This window comes from Rousettus aegyptiacus, unplaced genomic scaffold (genome assembly GCF_014176215.1).
Source record: "Rousettus aegyptiacus isolate mRouAeg1 unplaced genomic scaffold, mRouAeg1.p scaffold_m13_p_7, whole genome shotgun sequence".
In the NCBI taxonomy this organism is placed as follows: domain Eukaryota; kingdom Metazoa; phylum Chordata; class Mammalia; order Chiroptera; family Pteropodidae; genus Rousettus; species Rousettus aegyptiacus.
Genome location: NW_023416310.1, coordinates 92,107,508 through 92,130,611, shown reverse-complemented (window position 1 = coordinate 92,130,611; position 23,104 = coordinate 92,107,508). Strand labels below are relative to the sequence as shown.

Below are 23,104 nucleotides of genomic sequence, written 5' to 3'. Positions count from 1 at the left end.
CTTTTAATATGAAAAGTAGCATTTCTTTAATGAGTCCGCCTTCCAAATGAAAGCTCTACTTACCTTTTCCTAGGGAAAATTTTTTTAAAAAAGCTTTTCTTCTAGTCTTGCTTAGAGGCTTCTTAAGTTCTTTTTCGGTAACATCCTCAAGGCCAGCTTCCTTTGGGATACTTTCTTCAGTGACACCTCTCATCTATATTCGAAAAAAGTCCAAAAGCAATATCAGTCAACAGGTGTCAAATACAAATAATGCATAATAAAGAACTACGGCTACTATTAAAAATAGCCTTAGCTAACATTTATTCTTTGCATATTATGTGCCAGGCATTGTGTGGTTGGCTTCCATACATTGTGTCATTAGCTTTCTGCATGAGTGATATTTATCCCATGCATGAGATTAGCTCAGGCCATGTAGCTAAAATGAATTTTTAACTAATTTGTATAAAATCAGGTGGAGCTGAAGCCCTGGTCACTTGGCCCATATTTCCACTTGGCAACAATGTCTTAGATTTGAGAGGAGTGACCTCTTTTAGATGGAGCCTGGGTTCCCCAGGGTACCAGGGTCCCTACCAGGCGTAATGTCTTCCACCTGGTCCAGTTCACTCATTTGCATTTCTCCGTGGCTCTTAGAGGCATCTGAGCTTTCACTGCTGTTTCCTTCCTTGTAGAGGGGACGTGTTACATAACTGGCCCAAAGCCATTATCAGTGTCAGTTTCAGAGTCAGAAGTCTGGATGCCGCCTCTCCTTCCCAATTTAAGGAAAAGTAGAATATTTTACAATTATGCTTAAAAATGAAAAAGAAAAAAGCCATGAATGTACTTTTTTTTTTTCCAGGGCTTTTTAGCTCTCACGGATATCATTTGAACTTCAGATTAGCTAACAATTATTGAACACTTGTGCATTTAAAATATCTCACATATTATTTTAGTAAATAGCATATAATTTGCCTTCAAGATAAGGACCATTGTCATCTTCAAGTTTAGGAGAAGGAAAAAAGAAACATGTTTAGTGAAATTTACAACTTGCTGTGGTGGTAAAGCCCAAACTCAGACCTTGTTCTTTGCATGCTATAATACCTTCCAGGGTAGGAGAAAAGAGATAAGGAACATATTTTTATAATTTAAAAAAATTAAAGCTGTTAGTCACACATCAAAGTTTAAAATCGACCTATTTTCTCAAAAATACAGAGTCACATTAAAATATTTTTAATTTGTAGTTGTTAAAGCATTGCTGACTTCATTTTAAAGTTGTCTTTATACTTAGGAAATATTTGGCTTTTTTTTTTTTTTTAAGTCTAGTTCCACTATTGATGAAGCCATGTAGTGGATTTTTCCATATGCTTTATATTCTCTGTTATTTCTGAAATTACCATTTTCAAGCACAAAAAAATTCTGCCACATTAGTACAAATTAATATTCCGGCCAAGTGTGTACTCAGGGTACCCAGACTAAGCCATTTGTTAGCCATTATTAGGCTATCATTTCTTTTTCTCTCCTTGACACTTAGCTAAGGCTTCCAGACCTCTTTTGAATGAAGATGGATATTTCTGCCAGGATCATGTAACTGGAGGATCCAAGTCCAGGCAGATGACCATGGGAGCCAACACTTCAAGCAAACCCCCAGTGTTTGATGAAAATGAAGATGGTAAGAAGTTTGTGATAGCTATATAAAATACAGAATTTTGCAGAATTTAAATATAAACTTATAGCTTTATAAGTATATTGCAATGCAAGAACTTTTTGAAAAGGGTAGAAATGCAAGAGTAAGCCTGAGGACTTTGTACGCTAGTAGCTGGATTTTACTTTCCACTTTCCATGGGACCTGTGTCAGCTTTCTTAATCATGACTGTAATAATGCCATTTACCCAAAGGGAGCTGCGGTTGGCACCTGGTTGACAGAAGACCTTGAAAGCAAATGATTTGTTTGTTCTCTGTGTTCCTTTGATGGTTGAAGTTATCCCTACTAATACCTGTTATAGAAAATTTCCTATAGTATCAAATTGTGTATGAATAATAATGGATACTCATAGCATTTTAGAATGAAGCCATGCAAGTAGGTACCCTTGGAACTTTCAACTGCCATGCCTCAGGGTCCAAGACAAATTCCACAAGGCTAAGTCACAGTAAAAAGAATAGTGTTATTGGAGAAAAGGGAAACTTTCAAGGTCAGGCTCAGCAAGAAAAGAAGTGAGGGCATGGATCTGGATTCTCCCATCATCCCACAGTAAGCATGCCAGAAACCAGGCATGGGTCTCCCCCTGGTCACTCTTTCTTCCTATAGTGGAAGCTTGAGCAGCTTTGTCAGAATCTGCAGGGTAGCAGCTGTTCATAGGTTGTATGGGAAAAAGGCGGCCCCGAGTCCCAGTTAGTAAGTTGTCCACGCCTCCCAGAGGGAACCCCAGAGTCATTTCTGGGGAATTCTGCTAATTGGACCACAACAGAAAAGAACAATGTGCTGAAGTTCAGTTTATCTGAGCACCAGTCCTACAACCAGCAACCTGTGAGGCTTCAGAAATTGATCTATTCCCTCTATCTTCAATTTCTTCATCGAAAAAGTGAGGGACAGGCTAACCTCGAAGGTCTTTTTTAACTCGAAAAGTTTATCATGTTGAGATCCTAAAGCCACATTGCAAAAATGAAGTAGCATCTAAATCCTCAAAGAAAGTCAATTGTGTTAAAGGTAAGTTTGATTGCTGGAACAGAAACTACAGATAACAGTGGCTTAAACAAGGTGGACATGATTACCATCTCACATTTCTTTCTCATGTAACCATCTAGACATAAGTAACGCAGGTGTTACGTGGCTCCAAATGTTGGGAACTCTGGCTGCAACAAGGTGGCTTCTTTTCTGGTCACCCTCACCCTCGTGCTTTAGAACAGCTCACCCCCACTTCCAAATTACACCCAGTGGGAAGGGAGAGGGTGGGGAAGGCTGTGCCTACTCCTTCTAAGCATATGATCTGGTTGTAGCTTGTCACTGTCATTCACGTGCACATACCTAGTTACAAGGGAGACTGGGGAATTTAATTTGTTCCCTTGTGTGGCCATGAACCTTCCGAAAATAAGGTTTGTTTTGTTACAAAAAAAAGGGGGAGAATTAGCTGTCTGCCCTGGCTGCAGGAACAACTAGAAGCCTGCTATAATCTTAGTTTTTGAGCCTTTGGATGGATCCTTTTAAAAATAAAATATCTGACTGATCAGGATGCCTTGTTTCCAGATAGTCACTATTAATTTACAAGCACATCATTACCACAAAAGGCTGCACAGGAACCCTGAAATTACATAGTTAAAAAATGGTCTTAAGAAAACTTTGTTCTACTCTTATTTCTGTTACTTTGCTTTGCTTTTTCAAGTAGTAAAGGCAAGGATGTTTCTTGATTTTTCCATCTAAAATGGGAAGATGAGTTGGTTTGGATTTCATTTGGTTGGTTCACTATGCTTCCAATGGATTCAGAGTTGATGCTTGCATGAGGTTGGTCCTCAGAGATCAGAGTAGGAAAGAGAGACCAGCTTCATGCTTATAAATTGCTAAGGATATGTGTCATTTTAAAGTATTAGGGTAGCATTATAATGGGAAAACACAGAAATGTCCAAATTTTCCTTAATTTAGTCGGCTCATCTTCTTCTCATGGAGTGCCTACCCAAGAAAGCTACAGAGCCAAGGGAATGTGGCAAATAAGGTACCATTTTATTAGTCCTTTCAAGGAACTCTGGAAAAACAGGTTGGGGTAGAATTAGGTTTCAGGAACAAGCAGGTCTTTCTTAACACACTTGGGGATGCGCCCTGTGTTGTCCTGTCCCCCAGCCCACTGAGATGAGCACGGCAGCACCCATAAAGAGCTGAGCTGAGCAGTGTGTCTATGCTCTGAGTCTGTTTATACACACAGCCGCAAGGCAGAAGCAGAAGAGAAAATCCACCCACTATGAGCCTGTCCGTCTGTTAAACAAGAGGAAAAGAGTGGAAAGCAAGATGCCCTTGCCCTGCCTTGTGGAGCTCGTGTCCTAATGGTGGAAGGCAGGCAATAGCCAAGGAAGCAAGTCCGGATACCTTCAGGGAGTGTTAAAGTATCGCCGAGGAAATGACTCTGAGTGATCTTATGCAGAGTGACAGGGTGATAGTGGAGACCATGTTAGATAGAATATGGTCAGCGTTGACCTCTCCGAGAAGGTGACATTTGAGTTGAAGTAAGAAATGTGAGAAGAAGCCACTCATGCAATGACATGGGAATAGTTCAAGCACAGGAAAAGCATGTCCAAAGTCCAAACAAGGACAAAATTTGGAATGAATAGTTATAAGATTCTGATAAGTTGAGTTTGTATATTACAAAAAAAAAAAAAAAAGAGACTGTATTTAATTTTTTAATCAGTAAATTACATAAAGTTGATTTGGCTCCTTTGATAGCTCTGGATTCAGCACAAGGTAAAATTTTATTTGATTGCTATTAAACTTCTGACCAACAAACAACAACAATGAAGAAAAAAGCACTGACTAATCAAAGAATATTAATGCTTATATCATTTTGATCTCCATATTTCAATGTAAATAATCAAATTGGGCCAGAATCTAGGGCACTAAAATGAGCCAATTTAATTATTTTAAAAATATTGCTGAAAAGAATCCCAATATGTGATGAAAAAAATATTTATTATTGCCTTCAAAGCATTTATTATCCCCAATATATAGATTTGGAAAGAAAATTCAAACCAATTTTCCCAAGTAATATTTCAAGATTTCTTGCTCATGGAGGTGTTTTTGATTCACCCTGAAAATATTAACGAGTAAGATGTTATTGGATGTCCCTTGAGATAAGTTGTTCTCGCTACAATTCATCCTGACACTTTGTATTTCATGTTGTTTCATCAGATACTGGTATTGAAAGAATTAGTTTCTTCCTTATGTTGATTTTTATTTAGTGAATACAAGGTGAGAGTTATAGTGCTATTGAACACAATCAAGTTGGCTTATTTGATTAATGTAAGTCAACTTTTATAAAGTAGATCTCAAGTAATACTATTGCTGTTTGGTGGCTCTAGCTTTTGTATTTTGGTGCAGACCTGTCTTAATTACTTTTTTTTTTTATTGTGGTAAAGTATGTATAACAAAATGTACCATTTTAACCATTCTTAAGTGTACAATTCAGTGGCATTAAGGATATTCACAGTTTTGGTCAATCATCACAACCATCTAGAACTTTTTCATCTTCCTAAACTAAATCTCTGTCCCCATTAAGCAGTAATTCCTCATTCCCTCTTCACTCCTCCCCTCATGTCCTAGCAACCACTACTTTCTATCTCTATGAATTTGACAATTTTAGGTTCCGTATATAAGTGGAATCGTGTACTATTTGTCCTTTTGTATCTGGCTTATTTCACTTAGCATAATGTTTTCAAGGTTCATTCATATCGTAGCAGGTATTAGAATTTAATTCCCTTCTTAAGGCTGAAAAATATTCTGTTGTATGTACATACCACATTTTGTTTATTCTTTCATCTATTGATGAACATTTGATGGCTTCCACCTTTGACTGTCGTGAATACTGCTATGAACATTCATGAACAAATATGTTTGAGTCCCTGTTCTCAATTATTTTAGTCCATATACTTAGAAGTGCAATTGCTGGACCATATGATAATTAACTTTTTTGAGGAATTACCAGACCGTTTTCCACCTATTTATATTTAGCGTTTCAGTAATGGGAAACAACCTAGCATAATGGGCTAAACACGTGAGCTCTGGTATTGTAAAGACCCATGCAGGTGCGAATCTCAGCAGTTCCACAGATGAGCAATCTGTGTGGTTCTATGAGAAAATCAATGGGACATAGCTTGCTCAATCATCATAAAACACTAAAGTCAATTTGACTAATAAAGTGTTCTAGAGGGACTTGAAATAGCATGAAAAAATCCCCAAGACTAAATAATCACTAGTGAATTCATTTGGAATAACAAACAAACTTCTATTGTGCAAGTTATGAAAACTCTTCAGTTTCTTCATGCAAAATATAAATAATAGTTGGGTATACTTCATTGGGTCACTGTGATGATTAAATAAAATAATGCAAGTAAAACACTTAGCAAGGTGTCTCACATAAAGTTACCACCCAATTAATGCTAAAGATAGTATTATTTATTAGAATCAGAGTCTCTTAGCATGAACTCTTTGAACTACTTCAACTTCTGAAAGAAACAAAACTAATTAAATGCAACTCTGTAGATACCGTAGTCAATATGACTTATTCACAGTTCTATCAATGGAATTGGATTAACAGAATGGCAGATTTTATGGATTCTGTGAAAACTTTTGTAAAAACTCTTTAAAAAGCAGCAAAGTTATTGACTGCACAAAAAAGTCTCATATTGTTTCCCTTTTATCGCCCTTGAGAGTGACTGTATTTTCATTTAAGGCAAACTCAAAACTTTTTGGGCTGAAAACCAATAAACTTTTTTTTCTGATGTAAACCCAAAGCTGACTATTTAATCCCTTTGGACACAGTGACAATTGCCACCCATATCCTACTACCATCTGGGTACTCTGAGAAATAATGAATGATAACAGAAAGACTGTTTAAGTTTTCTAAAAGAAAAAGAGTATAAGTAATACTTGTTTTTAATGTTTGTAACTCTTCTCCTTTAATGTGTTATTTCCTCTATCTAAATGCAATGGTTTTGTTCTCTTTTTTGCTGTTGTTGTTGTTGTTTGTTTTTGGCTTATTTTATTTTAAAAAAATCAACGTTTTAAAAGTTCAATTATTGAGGTTTTCAGACTAATTTAAAAAATTATTGAATAACAGGAGAAAGTGGACTTGTCTATAATTCAGGGTCTAGGCAACAGAAGGTCTTTCAGTTATTATAAGCTGTATGTATTTCTAAGCATATAAACGACAACAACAAAAATGTTCAGTTCAACCAAGAGACAACTTTCTTCTGGAGTATTATAGCTGAGAAAAGTTGGCCTTAGGTTAAAAGCTGCTACCAAGAGTTCATCCATGCCCTGAGTTTGCAAAGAGAGCTCAATTATTGTATTATTCTTTGGACTCCCTAAAAACTCAATGTTCTACTTTCATTTGGCAATACTTGTCTCCTAGGATATGTAACTGTTTCCAGTTTCCCTACATCTTCTTTGGTGACAGAGGCAATGGAATGGGTCCTTCAAAATTTTGTGCCAAAAAAATTGGCCACAGATTTGCAATCCAAAAGAAATGGGAGGTTACTGAATTGATTCTAGCAGTGAAGGACTTTGGGAATCTTCTTTGTTATTTTAATGCATTGCATATTTGTATACAATCAGGTAGGCAAATGAATTTCATTTGTACTTTACCCTCTCAAGCTTAAGTAATGTTGCTTATATTATTTAATATTTGCATTAAAGTGATTGGGAAAGTAAAAACAAAAATTCTCTAGGGAGAACCGGCTTCTTAAAAAATTAAGTCATCTTGAACAGACAGCCTAATATTTAGTTACGGCATTTGTCATAAATAACCTCAGATCCAATAGTTTATAGCAACAAACACTTTGAACTTGTGAGGGCTTTATTTCTCCCATCCCAAGGGATTGGAAGATTCAAGGAGAAACAAACTAGACAGCCAAGAAAACAACCTCAAAGACTGACCTAGTGTTTGAGTTGCATGTTCCCTGAGCAGTGAGTTATGAGTGCATGTAGATTCTCTACTCAAACAAATTAAGAATTTACATCCTGCCTTTGGAGATTCAAAATGCACCTTAATCATATTAAAGCTTCCGAAATGTCCTACAATACCAAAATCTCAGTATTCTGACATTTTTCAAACTTATTTCAAAATGAAACCATTTTTGTAAAAAAAATCTTTTAATACCTTGTGGCACACAATATTGTGTGGATCTCAATATGGGAGATTTGGGAAACTACCTAGGTTAGAAAACTGAATCTGTAAGCCAGTTTCAGCTTTAGACAATATAATTGGCCTTTCAAGCCTCTTGTCTTCAATGAGAACAAGAGTGAAAGCCTTGGGGGATATCTAGCTTCTGTTGTATGGCCTTTCAGGGGTAAACGTAATTACAGTAATCCCTGTTGGCCATCATTTCACCAATTCAAGTCTTATGAAATATACAGTGATTTTAACTACCATTGCTATGTGACCATTAATGGAAATTTTATTTGGAGACACACACAAAACAGCCAACGATGGAACAACATTCTTGATAAAATAGGACACAGCACAGTTTATATGGTGAAAGGACAGCAAAACTTATGGTTATAGATTTTGAATTCAATAGACTGGCACAGGCTTTATTTTTTTTCCCTCCTGAACAATTTCTTTTTTCATTTCTGGAGGCATTTTTACAGTAAAATAAGTAATATTAACCTTGTTTTATACTTGTACAGCCTGTATTTTTTTGTTATTTCTGAAAATGATTTTAAGTAGGGCTGGCACACTCTTTCTGCACTGGCCAGATAGTAAATATTTTACACTTTGCAGTTCACACAGTCTGTCACAACTACTCAGCTCTGCCATTGCAGCATGAAAGCGGTCACAGATAATGAGGAAACAAACGAATGTGGCTCTGTGCCAATAACATTTGATTGACGGACATTGAAATTTGAATTGCATATCCTTTTCGCTTAACACAAAATATTTTTATTTCTTTCCAAACCTTTCAAAAATATAAAAGCCATTCTTAGCTTACAAGCGTTATAAAAATAAATGGCAGGTTAGATTTGACCTATGAGCCATATTGTGCTGACCCTTTCTTTAAAGCATCCTGCAGACATTTATTTATGGCACTGGGGGCCTCTCTATGGCCCTGGCCATAACCCTCTAGCCTTACCTGAGAGTATGGGCAAGGAAACTGATATCTGTTCTCTGCGGATGCTTACACTTTCACTCCTCAGTGATCCTGCTTTGGTTGATCAGCGTGAGCCAGTGGAAATACTTGACTGAATAAATCTAGTGTTTTAGAGGTAAAATATACTATTTTTGTAATACATATTAATTGATAGCCATACGGACTGTGTTTAATTAAGCAGGTACCGCCTGTAATTCATTTCTTACTAGGAGCATTCATTCAGCTGAGGGGTATCCAACAACTGAGGGTATTAATCCCCCCTATCCTGCCCCACTGTCCTACTTCCCAATTTGTTCTAAAGAAATAGCCAGTGTATTTCTGACTTCTGAACGAATTTATGAGTTGGGGTCCAGGCAGCAGGAAAAGAAGCTGTTGGTGCCCATTGCTTGCTCTTGGCACCAGTAAATCCGACTCCCTGGGGCACCATGTTTCATTAAAAGGAAGTGCTGACTCTGCAAACTGGTGCCACCAATTGGCCTTGGAGGCTGCTTGTCTGGAGAACTTCCAAACATATTCTTAAAAGACCTGCCAAGCCCCACATGTATTATGAGCAATCATTTGCTTCCAACCATTTGGAATAGTAAATGGTTAGTGAGCCAGCTAAGTAATTTTTCATTGGTGGATCACAAGTGATACACTCTAGAGCAGACCCCCAATCTTAACTAGTGCTAAGGTGTCGGAGAGGTTAAATCAGTAATTCCTAGACATCCTTTGTGGATGAATGCCAACCTATGGCTACGTTTTACTTAGTCTGTGGTGAAAAGAGGAGGACGACGATGTAATAAGTTTCTCATAAAGGTAAACTATTTAAAATTTTAATTCTAAGATTTTATCCTTTCTGTGTACATGTTTAATATTTGAGGATTGTGGAAACAGAAAATTCGTTTTCATAGTGAGAACTTAGCCAAGTGACTCGCCTCTCCGCTCCCCAGTTTTCTCATCTGTAACAGGGGGCTAATAACAGTATCTGCCTCACATAGTTTTTATGGGAATAAAAAGAGATTACTCATAAAAAGTGGTTAGCATGGTGTTGGTACATGGTAATTGCTCAATAAATGTTAGCTGTTATTACTACCATCATTATAATCATCAAAGTTTTTAATGCCCTTACTTGGCAAATAAAAAATAAAAGCTACCCAGTGTTGACTTTCCTTTTCTCCCCTAGTTTTATTTTTAGGGGGATGAGATTTTCTGATCACTGAAATTGAGAATTATATAATTTTCAACAAGTGCTATGTAGATAACTTATTTAAGTAGCTGAAATCAGGACTCATAGGGGACTTGTTTTAACTAGGACATTTAAGTGAAAGATGATGGTGCCTCAGCTAACAGACTGGCAATGGGATGGAAAGCTGAGAGTTTATTCAACATTCATTTTTAATGTAAAATAATCGGAAGTTACCGATGGTTTGAATGTGGGGTAAGAGGGAAAGAACAAAAGCAAGAATGAACCCGAGATTTCTGCCCGAGTAGTCAGGGAGACGGCTGTGGCATTTTGCTGAGATAGAGAAGAGGGAGAGCGGAAGGGTTGGGACACATTTGGGTGTAGTTAAGAGTCCTAGTTTGGATGCATAAAATGAGAGACATTTAAATGGTGATTTCAAGTAGGAGGCTGTGGTTGAGTGGCCAGAGAAGAATGGGAAAGTCTGAGCGGGAAACATAACAACATGGGTTTTAATTCTATAGGGATTGATGAGTCTGCCTTGGGAGTGACTATGGAAATGAAAGAGGAGAGGTTCCCTAATATTCAGATCTTACGCAGAGGAAAGCAGTTCATCTAAGGAACCTGAAAAGGAACAGCCAGCGAGGAAGGAAAACATTTGTTCTAAAACTTGAGAAGAGTGTTTTAAGAGAGAGGGGCAATCACTTATGCTGAATAGTCCTACGTGGTTGGGTAAAGCGAGAATTATGGGATTAGGTGACTCAGAGGGTATTGGAGATACTGACAAAAGCAGCTCATTGGGGTTGCAGAGGCGTGAGTCAGACTATGGACAGTTCGGAGTGTATGGGAGCTGAGGATACAGACACGGCAAGTGTAGTCGACTCTTTCAAGAAGTTTGGTCTAAAGAGAAGCAGGGAAATGAGCAGTAACTGAAGCTGAATATAATGTCAGAGAAGGAATTTTTCTTTCTTTCATTCTTTTTCCTATGTTGGTGGGAAGCAACCAATAAAAAGAGGAGAAACTAATATATCATGTGACCAGGAATCAGGGCTGGCTGCATCCATGTGGAACCAATGCAGGCACACAGGACTGTGCACTCAGAAGGGCCCTATGCTTGGGCTCCAATGACCTGCAGGTGCTGTCTCTAAATTCTTATTAATTTTAGCTTTGAATCTGTTTGTAGGTGGGGTCTGATGGGACAGTGGACCACACCTCAGAGGCTGGAGCCTGGGCTCACACACTGCCACCTCCCCACAAAAGGGGTCTAAAACTGGTTGCTCCTGGGGTCACCCTGGTCCCTCCCAACTACTGTCCATGGCATAGGTCTGGATGCTGATATAGGGATGGTTGGGGGTGAATATCCCTGCGACATCCCCCGATGGGGCATGGCAGTGACCACCAGTGCCCCAGGCTGCCAGTTTGCTGAATGGGTGACCAGAGACTATCCTTTGGGCTCTTACCCACCCCCTCCTACCCATCCAGATACTGACTATGCCATGGAGTTCAATTTAAAAACAAGGGATGTGAAGATGTACTCACCACTCAGCAACATTCTAGTTAGGGGTGGTGGCAGAGATGTTTAACAGTTATGATGCATTTTATCATCAGATCGGTCTACAATTTGAACATGGCAGGACTGAGGCATAGAAAGATTAAGCCACTGACCTGAAATCAGACAGCCACATGGCTAGATCCTGAATCTTGATATAAAATGAAATCTCATTTATTTCAGTTTTAGATATCTTCCCAGGATGGCCAACCAGAATGGGTTTATAAAATTAAGTAAACGCAGGGGATTGCTTTTCAATAAGAATATGTCAAACACCCATTATGTGCCTACCGTTGAATCCTGTTCTCAGAGAGCAGAGCCTTTTCATTTCACAGTGACATTCATCTTCACTTCTGATGTAATTCACAGGCGTATCCCTCAGACCTCATTATTACTGGTGTTAGGAGTTTGATATATAATACCTTTTTTCCTGGAGTTAATTATGCAGTTCATCGCTACTCCTGAGCTTTGCTTGTCTTACCTATTCTTTTATATTTCAAGGACAGTTTTAATAACCTTCATTCATGTCGTTCACACTTCATTTCACCATCATCATCATCATCATCATTCAATCCTCAACCCTTTTTAATCAACCTAATTTGTATGATACCTTATGTGATAACTTTGATTTACTTTTATAAAATATTGAAGTCATTGCCACTTTGATAACGTCTTCATTTTCTGTCCGGAGTATAACACGCAAAAAAAAAAAAAAAAAAAAAGTTCTAAGACTCGACTGAAACATTAAAAAGAATTTCTGCTTAGGTTTTATGTACCTGATTGGTAACTACAATTTGCTTGCTTACTTTAACTCAGTGAGTTTGCACTGAAGATGATGGTCACAGTGTTTGTTATAGTGAATATTTTAGGGATTATCTAATATAAAGGTAGATAAACTTTATTGCGGCTCTTAAGAAATGTGTATTTAAATATATATTTAAAAGCAAGTTTTATAATTATAAAAAAGTAGAACAACTGGTCATGTCCCTTCTACCACTTTCTCAAAAGAAAAAAAACTAGTCATCTCCACCTCACACTGTGGTTTATCCTCCAGAGAGGAGAGCCCCTTAACCAGTAAGACACAGCACAGGGAGGGCAGGGGTTGCCTTGTGAAAAAACAAACAAACAAACAAACAAAAAATCAAGGTAATGAATGCACCCTGGGTGCTCAGGCCCTCGGCCCTCTTTTCCCACTTGAATGAGAGAGTCTTTTCTGGAGATTTTGACCAACCCAGGAAGGAGGAGGATCGAATGTTACTGATGTTGGAGTTTTGCTAACTCGACATCCTAGCCATGGCTTTCTGGAGTGAAGTTTACTATTGTCAAGTTCCATCCACATGCTCAGAACTTCCAAACAGAGGTTTCGGTCTCTGCACTTAGTAAGAACAGATGACCAAGGATTTTCAGACATGTGGGAAAGGCTGCTAAGAGGACTGAGAGAAGCTAAAATATAGGAACATAAAAAAAAAGTATCAGAAAGATGTGAGAAAGATATAGCAACCGAATTTTTTAATAGAAAAAAGATAGGATACCAAGAAAACAACATTCAAGGAGCAAAGATTTAGCATGAGAACGAAAATTATAGTATAAATGGAAAAATTCAAAGAAGGTTTAGAAGATAATTGTAAGGAAATTTTCCAGAATAATGAGCCAATAGAAGAGACAGAAACTAGAGGGTAAATATAGGAAAATTTAAGGGCCCAACCTAGGAGTTCTAGTTTTAAATATTAATAGGTGCAGAAATCGAGAGAGAAAATAAAAGGGAGCAAACCATCACTACATAAATTAAAGGAATAAAAGAAAAAGCCCAGAATTTAAGGACATAAGTTTCCAAATTGAATGAGCCTCTACAGTACCCAGCACAATGAATAAAATAAGCATATATCATTATGACATTTCAAAATGTTCAATACAAATATACAATTCTGCAAGTTTCCAGAGAAGAAAACCATTACATCAAAGGGTCTAGCACCCAAATAGCTTTAGACTTCTTAACAGCAATGCAAAAGCTAGAAATTAAGGAGAGCAATGACTCTAAATTATGAAGGAAAATAATTTCCACCCTGCCAAACTCTTAATTGAGTGAGATAAAAAAAAAAAATAAAGAAAACATTTTTTATACATTCAAGGCTTCAAAAATTTACCTCCTGTGAAATCTTTCTTACAAAGCCGTTGTAGGATGTAGTCCAGACAAACGAGGAAGTAAAACAAGAAGAGGGAGATGGTGCATGCAATAAGCAGGGAATCCATCATTAAAGAGGAGTAATTAAAATTCCCACAATGATGGTTAAGGGGAGCCCCAGGATGACAGCTATAAAGCAAGAAAGATAAACAGTGCAGATGCTCTGGTAGAGACATTTTCAGAGATGACAATGTGACTGATGCACTTGGACATGTTGAAAAGAAATTTAGACAACTAGAGAAGACTATGAGATTGAATGAGGAAAAATGATATAGAAAAATAACTCACATATAAACAAGAGTTATCAACCAGTCAGAAACTGAAACATTATGCAAGAAAACTAATCCTGGCTTACTACTCAGGTGCACATACAACTTCCATACTCATAATAACAAATGTTGAATACCGATTTAATTGAAATTATATCAAATATAGCTATTTTGGAAAGATGGGAGCATGTTAGGGTAAGACTAAAAGATCAGGAGAGTGAGCCAAATCCCTGTCTGCCATCTTGGAAATTCAATAAGTAATGCCTAAAATGGAAAAGAAACAACAAAATTATACTATTTAGAAGATATGGCAAAACCTACGAAATATATTAGCTAAAAGAGGTAAAAATGTTAGTTTCTTCACTAGGAAAGATTGGAAAGTGAGAAAAAATGGATCATGGGACTAATATCAGTGTTTTATGATAAAACTATTAGAACTATTTGACTCTAAACTGTATATAAACATATATTTATATATATATGTAACTTTGATAAAAAAATAAGAACATTAAAAAGATAGAATGAATCAAAATATTAATATGGTTATCTTTAGATGATTTTGTTTTTCTTTCTACTTTTCGATATTTTTCATACCCAAAGCATATTAGTTTTATATAGCAAATAATCTTCACTGTGAACAAGAAATTGAAGCTCAGAAAGGTCAGGCAAATTTCCTAATTTCATTTATCTTGTAAATGGTGGAGCTAGGATTCCAATGCAATTCTGTTTGACCCACATAATTTTTTATTTTTCATCGAAGTATTCAATCTTCAAGAAGCAAAATATTTATGCCACAATATTCTTTCCATTCTCCAAAGGTCTGTAGAGCCTCTTTCTACATCAAATGTTAAAACTTGATTGCTTTTATTGGTTTCTCTAATTATTTGCCTGTATACTTATTTATTTATACTCATCTAATTCCAGAAAGGTGAAAAACTGGATTCTGAAGGTACATACACTGTAACAAAATAAAATTTAAATGGACAAAATACATTTGATTATCCGCATTTCATGTTCTTCAAATATTACTGAACAGGTCACACTGTTTCCTGGGGTGACTTAGTCCCAAGCTCCTTTTATTTTTCCGTCAGTGTCAAGCGAAGTCCTGGGTACACAGATACTCAATGAATATTTGTTTATTTGACTTACTAGCAAAGCTGTTGCTTCTAGAGAAGTGATTTTAGCTTCTTTCCCATCTTACTATGATTGTCTTAAAGGATAAAAGTGAACCTTCCTTTCTAACAGCTTCCATTTGGGAATGTAGCATGACCAAACATTCATTTAATTAATGGAAAACTATAAAGTCTACCAGAACTATATTTTTAATGAAAGCTGCAATTTTTTCTGTCATTTTTCTCCTTTTCTTGGCAAATCATTCAAGGTCCATTCCTAAAAATGGGCAAAGTGACAGGACCTAGAAGAGCCACTGATTCCATCTTCCTCTGATGAGTTATATGGTAGACTGTAATTTAGTTGGTACGTTTCTGTTGCTAGTTTCATACATTAACTTCTGTTCAAAGATGCAGTGATGACATACCAAATACTCCCTGACTTCTGCTGTGAATTAGCCTGCTGTTCCTAGGGGTTTTCATCCATGTCTTTACCTAGGAGTATCTGGTGATTGTGAAGTTGATAGGGCATGAGAATGGCAGCTCTGGATGCTTCTCAGCTCAGAAAATGAGTCAGTCAGTCCTTGAGGTATTTAAGATGTAAATCCATTGTCTTCGGAGAAATCCGAAGTTATAATATTAAAACAACAATCAAATGGAGACTTTCTTTATTGCCTAGCCCGTGAAGAACCCTTTCGATAAAAAGCTGTTGTAAGACATTTATTAGGAGGTATGTATTGTAAATGGTGATATTCCAGGAAATCGACATAAAATATCTTCAAAATTTTTCCTCCATAGCCATTCATATTCTGTAAAACTTTGCCTCCTTCCTCCATATAACAAGTGTTTACCATGTGTCTCCATGGCTCCAGGGAGTGTAGACAGAGTGATAAGCAGGACGGGCCCAGTGTCTGCCTCCATGGAAGTTATATTCTTGGCAATTTGTTCTGTGTAAAGTCCTGGCATCATTTTCCCTAATGTTTTGGCAAGAGAAGTGATATTCTGGGCTGATACTAAGGCGACTCATCTCTGATCAATAACAAAAATCTGCAATAATAATGCTAGATTTATTGAGTTCTTACTCCGTGCCAAAAATACTTGATAAGCACCTTTGATATGGCTTATTTCACCCAGTCCTCATAATAACTTTAGAAGGGATACTATACATGATCGAAATTTTTGAGGAAGAAAATGAAACTCAGAAAGGTTAAATACTTAAAGTTTATAGCTCGTAAGTAGTACAGCCAAAACCCAAACCCAAGTTTTATGCTCATAACCACTATATTGTATCATGAAACTTTTAGAACTCCTCTGTAGCATTATTAAGAAACTTGGAGCCACACAATCCAAGTCCAAGCTCCATCCCTAGATTTTTTTTTTTTGAAAAAAGTAGCAGTCATATTACTACTTCATAGTCTTTGGGTGAGGATTAAAGAAGATAATGTCTCTAAAGTGCCTGGACAGTGCCTACACACGTATGTACTTAATAGACAGCGAATGTAATTATCAGCTATGACCTAAGATGTGGCACAGTGCAGGCAACAGAGGCCTGCACTGTAATTTACAGACTCTGTTATCAATTTGCTTCAAATTCATGGGGATGGGGGCATGGGTAGAAGGGGAGACTCAAGATCACTGGTTTAATAACGTTATCTGCTGAGATCCTCTTCACACCAGGGTTGCAGTCGCTCACTTAGTACATCCTCCCTGTTCTCCTCTGCTCAGTCATCTGTTGAACTCCTACTCATTCTGCAAGGCCCAGCTGAAATGCTCCCCCTCACTAATGATCTTTTATCTTCTACAGAAGGAAGAGATTTTACCTACTTTAGAAACCCTGTGGCTTTTATTGTCTAGAGCAGTGATTCCTAAAGACAGACCTGCAGACTGGTTCTAGGCTGGTTTAGTCAAAATCTTGCAGGGAGATTAAAATACAGATTCCCAGGTCTAGCCACCAGAGTCTGATTCAGATGAAGCTCGTGAATATGCAGTGTTTTGTAGAAGGTGTTTTGTGTGATTTTTGATGGGCGCATTTGGGAATCACTGTGGGACCCCTCAGGTGGTTCTCCATACATACATATTACTTTAGATTGTAGTTATTTATGTATATGTTTCTTCTCCTTTCCTGGGAGTTATCATTCTGATAGTCCAGGTCAATTCAGGGATAAAAAGGAAGACTATCTATGGGAAAGACTAGAAAGAGCAAGTCCTTGGCAGCACTTTTTTTCTGGTTTAATCACTGCCTCTAGGATGCCCTGCTGCATTCCCATGGACCAACTTGGCTGTTTCTGCTACACTTTCCCATGACCTCTGTTATTCTCCCTACAGCAGCAGTGCTTGTATTAGTTGGAACTTAAGTCAATTCTGCTTAAAAAATAAAAATTAAAAATTGAATTATTGGAAGGATATTGGAGATGCCTGCAGAGTAATCAAAATAAAACCTATATGGACATAGAGCTACACACTTAATGCCATCAGGATTCTCCCTTTATATGGTGATTCTCCTTTGTTCCATGTGTCAGCTTTATTCCCTTGGATCTACTGATCGGCTCTTTTACATTCAGTCAGTTCTGTTCTCACGTTCTTTGTGCGAGAGAAGGAAACATGCATTTCCAGATCAGAGACTCCTACATGAGAATGTAGATTAAAATGGCTCGGAACACAGTCTTATTCCCAGACTAAGGCTTCTGGCTAGGCGCAGGGTACATGATGAGTGACAGATACCAGTGACTGCACATGGCTGGTGGGACCAGTTGTATGAGACGGGGTCCATGAAAAAGAAAGGTTCTGCATAAGGAGAGGAAAAGCAGAAATGTGAATTCCGCTGTCAGCCACGTCTTCGCCTGGCTCCGAGCTGCTTGTTCTGCTTTCTTGGGCACACTTATTTGTGTTTAATGGGCCACGGTAGAGAACAGTGTTTGAGCGCAGCTCCAGAGTCCACTTGAATGACACTCTACCACACTGCCTCTTGCCTGCAATGTGGCCTTGGGAAAATTACTTAATTACTATGGGCAACAGTTTGCTCATCGAAAATCTTAGGATTGATGGAAAATTGAGAAAATATATGTAACGTGTTTCGAATAATGTCTGATACTCCTTACATAAATGTTACATATTAGCTATTGTTAGTCTGTTGTCCTACTAGACTGTAAGTACCATAAAGGCGGGCAACCATGGCTTTCTTTCTCCCCAGCACCTAGCACAATGCCTGGCTATTACTGCGTAAGGAATCAGTAGTAAATGAACACAGCGGACGTAGACTGAGTTCGGTGAGCAATGTCTGTAAGAATGCAGTATATGATACATATACATACAAGTAAGTGTTAATTGACTATGTTATTGGTAAGGCTTCCCGTAAAAGTAGGCTATTAGTAAAGCGTTTGGGGAGTCAAAAGTTATACACAGATTTTCAGCTATGCAGAAGGTCGGCAGCCATAACCCCCATATTGTTCAAGGGTAGTTTTTTTCTCTTGAGGAATTGATCTTGTTCTGGTACTCTTGAACTTAATCAAACTGCACTGGTTTAATTTGCTCTTGATCAGGACCAAATAACATAATATCACACTGTGCTGTGCAACCAAAGCATTTACTATATAAATATCAGTATAAGCAAGTTACAGAGGGTCTGTTTTAAGAGGATGTTCTCCCAATGCACTTTAAAAACATCTACTTTTTAACAATCACATTGGCATAACTGTATACAAAGAAATTATCAATTGTTTTAACTTTGCAGAAGGACTTTTTGGAAGCTTATTTTATGTATCTGGAGTAGACATGATATAATTTATTCTAAGGTTGTATTTTAGAAAAAGATTGCAAAATTTAAAGCAACAGTAACAACAATAATGCATGTCAAAAGATATTGATTTAAAATATAATTACACACTTTTAACAACCAAATTTTTTTTTAAAAAAAATACCTTTCTAAGAAAGATATAACCCAGAGAGACAAAAAGGAAAATATTGATACATTTGACTGTATCAAATATAAATTTAAAACACGTTTTTTACATTATTAGAAATGCTTTAAATTCAAATGCCAAATGTCTAGAAAAATATTCTTGATATGCTAGAGTTAATTTATTGAACATTTTAATGTGCTTGCAGCAAATCAAAAAGACCAATAACTCAATGAAAACAGGAAAATATATGAATGGGCAGTTCTCTGAAAAAATACATATACAAAAATGAGGCTTCACTCAAAGAAACGTAAAGTGAAGCAATAACTCAAAATTTTTTTACTTGTCTGATCAAGGATGGTTGATTTAACAGTGTTGGCAAAACAGCGGACAAAAGTCTTTCTTATGCGTTATTGGTAGGAAGGAGATTTAATGCAACATCACTGGAAAATTCACATATTTTTTGTCCTAGCAGTTCTTTTATAAAGTTTGCCTACAAATGTGGACAAAAGCTGATCAAGAATGTTTGCAGTAGTATTTTAGGTAATAGCAGATAACTTAGTCATCTTTGTAAGTCCCTCAATAGGCTAATTATTTTATGGTACATTTACACAATGAAATAAAAATGAGCTTTAAAATAATTAGATCTGTGTGTGATGGTATGAATGGACAGAGATAGTATCATTATTTAGAAAGGGTTTTAACCTACGTTCCAATAGGAATGATAGTATAATGCCATTGCTAACAAATTCTTTAACCAATTTAATAAATTGGTCAACCACTGTTAAATTCTTGTGTATCGTTAAAGAGCTTTTCTCTACTTACCTGTACACAAGAATTTGTTAATAGTGGTTATCTTCTGAGAATGGAGTTTAATTTTTGGAATGGAAAGACTTAACTTTCATTGCATAATTGTGCTTTTAAAAAAAATCATTTGTAATTTTTAGTTGTCAGTGGGCCAGATATCATATTTCTGGTTTATAGCATCCCATCTTCAAAATCACTGGTGAATGAGGTTTAATTAACCTCACTTTACAGGTGGGGGCATTGTGATTTGGGAAAATTGAGTAACTTATCTAAGGTCACACAGCTGATATCCTTATTTCCTCATCAATAGAAAGATTTAAATAAAATAAACATCAGGGGTGCAGTTCTCAATATTCTCACATATGTTCATGATTTGGTACTTCTAAGACTGGGAAAAAAATTTAAGGAAAAAAATAACATATTTTCCAAATGTTTCCCCTCAAAAACAGAAAAAAAATAGATTTTCTGCTATACTTTCTAGATGCTCTTCTCTCAGATCCCTACTATCAGAGTGTTATTAAAAACTCTAAAAAGGCTTTCCATTTTTCTTTCCTCCGACACTGTTAACTGCACAGAATGTTGAAATGGAAAGTGATATGAGAAGTTAAACAAAGAAAATAAAAACATCGGCATGGGATTCCATGATTGGCATGTTTCTGTTAGAAAGACTCAAAAAACTTGACTTGACTCATGATTCTTAACAGAGAGGTGAAGATATCTGACCTTGCTTCCCCCGATTCTACCTCTGGGATGGGTAGATACATAATAAAGAGTATAAAAAGAGTGGTTAAAAGCCTGGGTCCAGAATTAGAAAGGCGTATATTGAATTTACATGAATGCAACTGAGCAAACTCAGGTGGGTTGATTCTGCCTACTTTTACACTCAGGCATTGGGTGTGGCTTTGCGACAACAGTCAATCAATTGTCCCCTCAGTTAGTCTTACTTTCCACATTCCTCTGATAAATTTGCGCCTGCCAATGAACTGTGATTTAATATTTAAACATTTTTTTATATGATAGCTTCTAAATAAAATTCATGAGCCATATTAGGTCTTTTTTGAAAGACTCTGGGTTTTCAAAGGGGTACCTTTGTAGAGGATTTTCATGTCTAGTTTTGACTTAACATCTTTAGAACTTAACCTAATTATAAACTAGTCGCTATATTAATTTATAACCATGACAAGTTATTTAACCGCTATAAGCTGAAGCATCCCATCTATATAGATCATAAGGCTGTTGTAAGGATAAAATGAGACATAAAAATGAAAGGTGTGCCAACCCATACATAGATGGATCCCTCATGCATATAGCATTTCTGTGTCTGGTTGATTAGTGGAGAATGTGTACCTGCTCTCCCGCACCCCTACCCTCCAAAAGAGGGAAAAAAAAAAACTCTAAAATAAATCCTTTTCAGATATCTAGTTTCAAAACTATTCCAGGTAATATAACATCGAAACCCATTTAATTTCATCTCTTACCCTGATATGCCTCCAGGCAACCTTAAGGATACTGTACTGACATGATGGTTGCCAAGAAGGAGTTAGAAGACCAGTGTGAAAGCAAGAAGCTGAAGCAAACAAGAGAAGTATCAAAGGTTGCGCCTTTTCTGCCTGATTGTTCTTCCGTATGCCACAAACCTTGTATATGAGAACCAAGCACTTCCTCTCTCCACACTAAACTGCTACCTTCCAGGCCCCACCAAGACCCAGTGTCCTACAGTGTCTCTGGAGGTCCTTTATGTCCTTCAGAGCCTCTCTGCCTGAACCAGGAGAAAAGTTTTAGAACCTGATGTGAGGACAAGACACAAGAAGTGAACACAACAGGTTACTACTGCTTTAGAGACTAAAGAAAACACTACAAAAAACAACACACCATAGACTACGAAATCCCAAACTTGTTGAAAAGACACTGAGGCCTCCTGTTTACCTCCGCGTTGCCTGATAATATCCATGTGCTATGGATAGCAGCTTAAGGTGGCTCCTCCCCGTGCAATAGTAGTAATACTAGTAAAAGTAGTTAGTTTCCGTTCTAGTCTAAGTACTTTACATATGTTAACTCGTTTCCTCTTCCTATAAACCCTATAAGGTATATATTATTTTCATCCCCATTTTCTAGATGAAGGAATAGAAAACGGAAGTCAATTGCCTAGATTATATTTCTGTTAATTGTAGGAGCTGGGATTTGAACCCAGGCAGTCTATCTCCAGTGCCTGCCTCAGTCCCAGGGGCTGGCAAAGTTTTCTGTAAAGGGCCAGCTGGTAAATATTTTGGCTTTTATATGGTCTTGGTTGCATATTCTTGATTATTGTTTTGTACTATCCTTTACATATGTAAAGCCCATCTTAGCTCCTAGGTGGTACAAAAACAGGCTGTAGGCCCCTTTGGTCTGTGGACCATACGTAATTTGGTGGCTAATACGGTACCTGTTGATCAAAAGTTTAAGTACACAGTTTGTATGCTATTCCACATTCACCTGAGGCAAATCCTTTATGCCTATAATACATTTGGATTTCTGCTGACAAGATAATCCACGATTTTGACTTGATTTCTCCCAGTATGTCTGAATTTATGAGGTGTGGTTGCATTTTCAATCAGCCTTCCTTCTAACTAGCGGTGCTGTAGTTAGACATTTAAGAGGAGACTGTAAGGATAGAATAAGGGTTTTGCTTCCAGTCACTTTTGATCTGTCATTGGCTTTCTATGAGTTGTATTATTATACAAAAAAGTGACTTTAGGCTGTATGGTGTTGAACTGGGGTCTGCTCTTTAATTGACTAGAAATAAAGGCATCGGTAAGATGCATTATCTTTAAAGCTTTAGGCCTGTCACTTCCTGAGATCTGACCTGACATTAATTAAGGCAGTTCTTCTAGTAGAAATTGATCAGCAACCTTGCATCTAATCTTTTATCATTTTTATCAAAGCATAAAATGGCTTATAAAGAGACATTGTTCATGAAATGGATTTATATCATAATGGAACTTCATGCTTTCTGGGTGCCTGATGTATGTCAAGAGAGTCAAAATACCATGATAACCTTCTAGGGCTAGACAGGTAGTAGAAAAATCTCAGTGAGTTATTACTGTGTTGGCTCAAGATAAAATCTTAGATTTGCAAATAAATCCTAGTCGGTGTTTGTTTTAACACTTCCATGCTACATAGTGTAGATATAGCTAGACTCATGTAATGAATGTGAGAAAAATCAATGCTTTGGTTATGTCAGTTTGAAAACTTACAGAAGTGATTTTTAAGTTATTTTGACCACAGCCCAACAGTAAGAAATATACCAAAAAATTATATCATGATCCAG

At 37.1% G+C, this 23,104-nt stretch overlaps 1 protein-coding gene across 2 annotated transcripts in view; it reads left to right on the top strand.

Moving 5' to 3' along the window:
• STK32A (serine/threonine kinase 32A) overlaps positions 1–23,104 on the top strand; it is a 90,018-nt gene that overhangs the window by 2,439 nt on the left and 64,475 nt on the right. Inside the window, exon 2 of one of the 2 annotated variants that reach the window (XM_036225224.1) lies at positions 1,508–1,645. In XM_036225224.1, coding sequence (XP_036081117.1) covers positions 1,588–1,645 — 58 coding nt within the window. In that variant the 5' untranslated portion in view covers positions 1,508–1,587. Of the gene's footprint in view, positions 1–1,452; positions 1,646–23,104 lie in introns of those variants that run through there. The other variant, XM_036225225.1, reaches the window with a different exon arrangement.